Consider the following 8,977-nt stretch of genomic DNA (forward strand, 5'->3'; position numbering starts at 1 on the left):
CCCTCCACCTCTAACATATCGCATGCCTTTTAGCCCAAGGGGGGACATAAATCACAGGACACGAAGGAGATAGGAGCGGAGAAGCACACGCAACCATTTGACAAAATGTCTGTGAAGGGAAGAGACGTTATGGAGGGGGGTGATGGTGGGGGTGGGGGTGGAGAGGCTGGCTGCATCTTGTGTGGGTGGAATACAAACCCTTCCTTAACGAAAGCAGGACATGACAGAAGAGATGTCACCAGACCCTGGAACTGTTGCACGGCGCCTCCAGTGCCATCACACAGGTGCTTGTGCGTGTCTCCTGCCTCTTCAATCATCTCTCACCGCGACTCAAGGATATCATATTGTTGTCATGTTCGATATCATCATGTCACAATCTTCGGCCTGGGAGGTGACAGTGAGTGCGAAAAAAAAAAAAAAAACCAGAGTGAAAAAGAAAAGCCAGAGATTGTTCTGTCCCCTTACATCCTTTCTGTCGTGCACAACACAACACACACACACACACACACACAAGATAAAACCTGAGACACGTTCAAACACATGAAATACAAAATAAAAAGGCCGGTCGTTAAAGGGTTTACATGTGTTTACGTGAAGTTTCTCCTTGTCCCACAGAGACACATGTGTAATTTGTGATATTGTGCTGTATAAATACATTTGATGCATATGTTATATAGCTCTAGCTCAGCTTCTCTCCAGCAGCAGAGTAAAGCTGCGCTGTGGCTCGTTCTTTCTATGGAATCGTCTCAGAAAGGAAGTTGAGCAAGCGAAGGTTTTGGAGGACGAGGAAAACATCTATAAACTCCCTCTCTGAGCCTTCAAACTTCAGAACTCATGCCACATTTCAGTGATAAAAGATTAAATAATGTTGTTCCTCTTTTAAACATCAGAACCAGAGGATGTTGTGTGACCACACAGCTGCTCAGTCATACTTTATACCATTTGTGAATTATGTTTGCAGAGGCGGGGGACTTCCATAACCTCCAACACTGGGGGAAATAACTTAGTTCTGTAACCACTTTATTTATTTATTTTTAAATCCAATAAGCCTGAACTCATTGAAATGAATGTCACACTTACCTCATCATATTCTTGCCTCTATCCGTCTGTTTGTGAGTTATTGCTTGTTTATCAGAAATCATCTGTTATTTCAAGCTGCAGAAATATAAACACTGAAGGAGAGAATGTGCCAAGAGGTTCATGTTGAGCTCGTAGCCTTGGAAAACCAGTGGCACAACGGTGCTGTCTTTACATAGCATCGTTACCACACTCACACACACACACACAACACACACACACACATATAATGCTGTGGCATGCAGTTGTAAGAGATGTGGGGCTCCCAGAGTTTCGCTATGGGCAAGTGAGAGAAGATAACTCAAAAGGAATGTGTCACTATGATAGGTGTTGTCATAAATGCTCCTCAGGATGTACGATCGCAGTGAGCTAAAACATACCAGCACTGCCTGGCACTAGGCCCTGGAGGAGTCTACTGTGTGTGTGTGTGTGTGTGTGTGTGTGTGTGTGTGTGTGTGTGTGTGTGTGTGTGTGTGTGTGTGTGTGTGTGTGTGTGTGTGTGTGTGTCTCTGGCTACCCAGTATGTGTGTTTGCCCCTGTGTGGTTATGTCTGTTGTACCACCAAAGCCAAAGTAATCTGGCACACACATACGCACTTACACATGAGAGAGAGAGAGAGAGAGAGAGAGAGAGAGAGAGAGAGAGAGAGAGAGAGAGAGAGAGAGAGAGATCACCAGCCTTGCCTGGCATTGTGTTGGCAGGCCTTTTGGCATCAACCCCCCCCCCCCCCCCCTTCCTCTCCTCCTCTCCGCCTCCTTCCTGCACCCCTGAAGTGCGCAGTTAATCCCTAAGCTCTATCCCCATTTAAAGACAGGGACATCACGCAAACCTGCCTGTCTGCATTGCATTCTAACACACACACACACACACACACACACACACACAACCCCTTGCACTCAATCACACGCACTTGCTGCTTGCTCCTGCAAACACAGAGAAAGAAAGAGAAGAGCTCAGCGGGGGGGTAAGCACTGCCGTGGCAGCAGCAGCAGCAGCAGGCCAAAATATCTGTCTGGTTTTTCCGCAGTCCTAAAATGTCTCTGGCTGCAGGCTTGTGATGGGCTTGGAGGACGAGATAAGGAAGAGAGGGGGACATTTACAGATGCTCATGCTCTACTAATGGGTTATACATCTGTAGCTGTGTGGTCACACTCTCATGCGCACCATGGACTGTGGCGTGTTTGTCAGAGGAGAAGTGTATGTGCAGAAGAGGGGTCTTGAACATGTGTGTGCACTTGAAAGCAGGAGTCCTACAGAAGGCTGAGGTATCTGAGCCTGTAGGGTGGACAGAAGTCTCTATTACTCGTTTATTACCATTTTATTTATTCTTCGCTTATTCCTTTAGTCTCCAAAAAGCCTCACCAGTCAGTCCTGAATGATATCCACCTCTCTACACTTTGTAACGGCTCTTCCTAAAACACTAAATAAATACTTTTGCTCTGGTACTATAAGGACTATAAACACGATGAGGCCATGACCTCACTCTCCTTGATTGTTTGTAATCCTTGAGATTTAAGGCCTGCAGATCGACTGTTGCCCTCATTGCCGATCCAGGAAGTGAAGCTGGATAATATTGACCTCTAGTGGGCTAAATGTGAATCCTTCAACTACTTGATCTCTGCCCTCTGCTGCAGGAGCTCTAGTAGAAGTAGAGTCCTGCAGAGAGAGGCCTATAAGGTAAGATGGAAAAGAAGATGGAGATTAGGCAAAGACATTTCTCTTCTACCAAGTATTCATTTTCATCAAAGTAACACAGATGTAAATAAATGTGCTGATGTGACTGTAATGGGATGGGATGTGGTGGCGCGGGGAGCGTGATGTGGAGAAGTAAGACCTCTGCAGAAAAGAGGAACAGTCTATATGATTTGATATATTTTAAAGTTTATTTTATTGTTATTTATCTACGTTCATCTCTTCTTGTATGTACTGATGTGTGTTTCTGTTGTCCTATAGTTGAACATCAGGTTCAGTATGTATAGCACATTTATATGGGAATGCATTGTGTGTTTTAGGTGTGTGACTGTTCACAAAACTCCACGATAACAATGCAACAAAAAATAAAGGTCTGGAAGAAGATGACAGTTATAATAAAGTAATATAATATAGATATATAATATAGAAGGGCCAAATTGCCAAATCGCATAAAACATTTTCTGTGCCCACATTTAAAAATCTATACTGTATAAAAAAAAGGCTATAAACAGTTTTCATTGGGATTATTTATTTGATTCATTTCCTTTTTTGGCTTGAGTTTTTTTAAAAGCACTGAGATATATATAATATATAATATATAATATATAATATATAATATATAATATATAATATATATATATATATATATATATATATATATTATATATTATATATTATATATTATATATTATATATTATATAATATATAATATATAATATATAATATATAATATATAATATATAATATATAATATATCATTTATAATATATAATATATAATATATATGTATTATATTATATATATCATATTATATATATATATAATATGTATGCATATATATACTGTGTATATATATATATATATATATATATATATATATATATATCACTTTTGTCCAAAGCGACTTACAATAAGTACAAACAATCATGAGGATACAACTCCGAACAACAAGAATCTTGCAGGTACATGAGCTTCAAATAGGTAAAATCATTTAGGTGCAGAACAATAGCTTCAAAAAGCCAATCAAAAGTGCAATATACAGAAACAATAGAATATGAATTCAACTATTAGCTACAAATAAGGCAAACCAATATAAGTGCAACATACAAAGAACAGAATTTATTTATTTATTTGTATTTGTCGAGGTGCAGTCGAAACAGGTGAGTTTTCAGTCTGTGACGGAAGGTGTGAAGACTGTCTGCTGACCTGACATCAATGGGGAGGTCGTTCCAATATTTTTGGAGCCGGGGTAGCAAACAGGCGGGTTTTTTTGAGGGGAATATATATTATAATATGTATGTATATATAATATAATATATAATATATATATTATATTATATATATTATATTAATATATATATATATTACAGTTAATACAGTTACAGGTGCAGTGTCTTTGTCTTCCTGTGGGAGGCAGCAGCGAGTTGAAGCGCCTGAACCAACGAAGAAGAACAGAGCCGGTGTATTTCCGGGTTTATGCTGACGCGTCCCTCTTCTCCTGATACTCCGACGTGTCAGTCCTCTTGTGTTCAGATCTGAGCAGCAGACCAGCTGGTGAATCCGCAGACATGGCTCCTAAAGGCACCAGCAAGCAGCAGTCAGAGGAAGACCTTCTCCTCCAGGACTTCAGCAGGAACCTTTCAGCGAAGTCCACCGCGTTGTTTTACGGAAATGCACTCATCGTTTCTGCCATCCCCATCTGTGAGTACCAGAGACAGGAGCAGCTAGCTGATGCTAAGCTAACACTGATTCACTGGAAGAGTCATTTATGGGGAAAATGATTTAATGATGTGATTGTTTAGAATACCGTGAATGAATTGTAATACCTCGTATACCTTTTTAAAGCTATAATAACATAATAACACTTATCAATATCAATAAGAAAGGCTGTGGTATGCTAAAGGCATTGCTAACCGATGTAGCCTAAAGTTACTGTAGGTTTAAATGCAGGTTAGGATTATCGTAATAAACGATATAGTTTGCTTTTAGTCTTTGTAATTATGATTTTTATTTTTTGAGAAGCAATATAGAAAACCCACTTTTAACTCCCAATGTTCAGGGTTTTGTTTTTTGTACATCTAGTTGAATTACTGGAGAACATCTGGGTTATAACCAACATAATGTTGACATGATCATTTCACTAATGTTTGATTCTTATCTTTCCAGGGCTGTTTTGGAGGATTTGGCACATGGACCTTGTCCAGTCTGCAGTCTTGTACGCTGTGATGACTCTGGTCAGCACCTACCTGGTGGCCTTCGCCTACAAGAACGTCAAGTTTGTTCTCAAACACAAGTAAGAAGCGTAGAAGCACTACTCTGCATGTGTCCGTTTCTCTTTCCTGTACGTGTACGTGTACGTGTACATTAGTGGATCAGGAGTGCACTTGTATTACTGTCACACTGCGTGACAGATACTTTTAATTAGATCAGAATGGATTGACACAGAATAGGGGAAACTTTGAAACAAAAGGTATAATGTGGTATGGATAACATTGTCAATATATTTGGTAAACAAACTCATATACAACAATGGAAGGGGAGTTTCTTATTGGCTGACAACTTTTAACTTTTGTGACCTTTTCTCTCTTCATCCTCCAGAGTCGCCCAAAAACGTGAGGATGCCGTCTCCAAGGAGGTAACCAGGAAGCTGTCAGAGGCAGACAACCGCAAGATGTCCCGCAAGGAGAAAGACGAGAGGTGAAACACGCATCATCTTGCAAAGCCATACCTTAAATACAGAGTCGTGCTGGACGTTTGCACTTATATAACCGCAGTGCAGATGTCTGTCTTCAGAGAGCACTCACACACCTGTGCATTGATGCATCTTCATCTGGTGAAAAGTAAAACTTTAAAGTTACAGTGAATAGGATTTGTCGGTTGGTAAACACAACCGTGAAGTCGACAGAGCTTCGTCTGCTTGCGTTACCCAACGCGGCAAAATAAGAAAACGCAGGCAGTGCAGGGATTCTGTAATACGCCCTTCGTGTTGTCTTATCCTGCTCATTCTGCCTTCATGTTAACGCCACGTTGACTTCCTGTTGATTCAGTGTAAGTGAAGGCTTCTCTGCCCCTGTGCTGCATTTTCACTTGACCGTAAAAGTTTTTCTGTTTTTAGAATCCTGTGGAAGAAGAACGAGGTCGCCGACTACGAGGCCACCACCTTCTCCATCTTCTATAACAACACTCTCTTCCTGGTGCTCGTCATCGTCGCCTCCTTCTTCTTGCTCAGGAACTTCAACCCCACCGTGTATCCTTTTTAATCACACTGTACATCGATAATATCACATGCTGTATAATCGCTCATCATCTTCATGTATAAACTGCCTTTTAAAGAGTTGTAACTGTCACTCAGTCGATGCTTGTTTTTACCTTAACTCTCCGTTTGTCCAGCAACTACATTCTGTCCATCAGTGCCTCCTCAGGACTCATCGCTCTGCTGTCCACAGGCTCCAAATAAAGGAGGAAGATGAGGAGAATAAAAGCTGGAGGGGTGGGATTGGGTAGGAAGTGGATTAAAGATGGGTATACACTTAAATTAGGGGACGGGGTTTAAGGGATCGAAATATCACATTTCAACTTCATGATCAAATGTCTGTTTTCTGTTTTTTGTAACAAATAAAGCAACCAGGTATACTTGTCCTCTGTGTGGAACACATGTGTGTGACAGTCTGCTTCAGAGCTTTGAGAGGAGGATATTAAAGGGACAGTTCACACCTAAAATAAAGAAGTAATCCGCAGACCTTGTGAGCAGTCTCTGGATTATCGAGTAACCGGGTCATGATTTCAGGAAAGAAACACAGCAGTTGAATTTTGTTGGCGCTCTCAGCACCTCAAGCTGCTGCACGTAAAATGAAAACTATGTATAATTAAACTGTTGGAGACAAAGTCGAGACACCGATGTTTCCATTGGCAATGCATTTATTTATAATCACACTGTCATATTGATTATTTACAGAGAAACCAGAGGTCGGGAGAGAAATGATACACTGATGGTTTGCATGTCACATTAACAGAAAAGGAAACGTCAAGTCGTCTCCATTCACAAATGTACATTTAGTAGGAAACCACATTGATCTGTAGAATAGATTACTTGACACGTTTTATGAGAATTGGCTTCAGGCCAGAACAGTAAATATAAGTTTATGTGTTGCAATGCTCGGACATTATACCACAGCTCAACTGTTTCTACCTTTTGTTCTATTTCGGCTTCTAGACCCGCTTCCCAAAGTGAGACAGTAAAATAATAAAGTAATTTTAATGCAAATAAGGCTATAAAATGCTGTTTTCAGCCTCTCAAATGTTTGCAGCTCAGTTTTATATCATTAATATTATTCTGAAGGGACTGTGAAGGTCGTTTTATAGACCGATTGTTAGTTGTAATATTTTCCGATAGAGGCCAGTTTCCCTAAAATGCAACCATCAATGCTTTGTATTACATTGGTAGCCGTGGGAATATTGTATTGCTTGCTTCCTTCTGTGAAGCTGGTAAAGACCTTTCTGAAAACAAACTGGTGCTTCATTAAACTGCCGGCCGGCTGAAGGAGAAGTTAAAGACTGAACTGCTCCAGTAACATTATTCCGGGTAACATCTTAAATGAAGGCCAAGATGGAACAAAGATATAATAAGAAGCTGTAGGGTCGGACTGAGTGGACAAGGATGCCAATTCCAGGAATTGTAAACTTTATTTTAAGCCAATTTCCCAAAAGTTGTGTTATGTTGTGAGTCTTTCTGCTTCTCTCAAAGGGTTTGTGTCCAAATGAGGTGAAATATATACAGTACTGTAGATCTCATCATATAAGACCGCATACATATTGTTCTATTCTCACGTTGTTTATAGGACACCATCCAAACACTATGGAACAATTTGCAATGAAAGACATCCCTGAATTTCAAATCAAGGCACTCTCTGTCGGGTGGAGACGTGTCCACACGCACCGGCAGGCCGCGCTCCCACGTGGTCACTGCCTCGAGCTGTTGACTTGCAACCAAACTAAAGGTACACATCAACAGTTCTACCACCAGGGGGACCAACACGGTGTCTACATATGGGTGGAAGTACAGGTGTTAATTGTTTTTGTTATTTAATTCTAAGAGGAGGTCACAGAAGTCTGTTCATCATCCAAGGCCAGATTCCTCAAATAAACCTTGCGCCAAGCAGCTTCTTTATTTTGTGGAGCATTTCTGGCAAAAGTCTACAAAGACGGACATTTCCTTTGATTAAAAAGCTGGAGGGTGTTTGTGCTACAAGTCAACAAATGTTCCCCCGGGACAAGACAGTGACTCGACTGGAACCCGGCCCAGATTTCTGCTGATCTCTGCGATGGCTTGTTTTCCAGATGAAAACGAACGCGTGAAGGCAACATGAAGTGAGCTGAGCCACCTGGTCAGAGATAATGATCCCAATGTCAACGCTGAAGCTCCTTCTCTTTAAATAATGTCACTATAATACAGATTTCCTACTCTGACATCACGATACAAAGAAACCCACACTGACCTTCACTCCTTATAAACACTAATGTTCAGGATCCAGAAATGTGTTCTGTGTCAAGAGGAGCTTGGGATGAAGAGGAGCAACAAAATAACTATTTACATCTTATTTATATATTAACCATACAGTACAGTGAAGTCCTCATATGCACGAGAGGCTTCTTCATGGTTTTTATGTACATGTAATATCCCCATAATTCTCCAAACTATCTCAAAATGTCAAAATAAATGTCTTATCTACTCTAGAATAAATACTGTAATATTTGCCACATCCCTGTGCCTCTTTGTGCCATTAACAAGCAATGTATCATAACCAAGAGCAGCCAGGTCATCCTTTTATTACATATATTTGTTATATGCGTAAGTCCTTTTCTGCAAGGTGCATTGAGGCAATCAGCAGGTTCAGTTCACAGAAGACAAACGTCTCCATTATGAATGCAAACAGAGAAAAGTAGTCCACTTCTTCTCTTCTATAATCTACTGTAGCGGAGCAGCAGTTCCTGTGAAGGACCACACGGGGGCGACATGCTTCCCACTGACACTGATGTCCCACAATCCTTTGCTTCACAGGCGGTCACGGACAGCAGACAAGCTTGCACAAACTTCCTTTTTGTTGTTCCATTATGTGCTTTGTAGAAAAGTAAACAGAGGCACACTATAGCAGGACAAACATGCACCTGCTGGTTAATACACTCAGAATTTGCAGCCTATAATATCTA

At 40.7% G+C, this 8,977-nt stretch overlaps 1 protein-coding gene across 1 annotated transcript; it reads left to right on the top strand.

The window, feature by feature from the left end:
* The first annotated feature begins 4,239 nt into the window (after nt 1–4,239).
* ssr3 (signal sequence receptor, gamma) lies at nt 4,240–6,408 on the top strand. The gene is made up of 5 exons (XM_029446799.1): nt 4,240–4,471; nt 4,937–5,063; nt 5,369–5,467; nt 5,886–6,017; nt 6,161–6,408. Exons 1-5 carry the CDS (start codon nt 4,339–4,341, stop codon nt 6,225–6,227), a joined length of 558 nt encoding a protein of 185 aa, XP_029302659.1. The 5' UTR covers nt 4,240–4,338; the 3' UTR covers nt 6,228–6,408.
* The last annotated feature ends 2,569 nt before the right edge of the window (nt 6,409–8,977 follow it).

Source organism: Cottoperca gobio, chromosome 13 (assembly GCF_900634415.1).
Source record: "Cottoperca gobio chromosome 13, fCotGob3.1, whole genome shotgun sequence".
NCBI classification, from domain to species: Eukaryota; Metazoa; Chordata; class Actinopteri; order Perciformes; family Bovichtidae; genus Cottoperca; species Cottoperca gobio.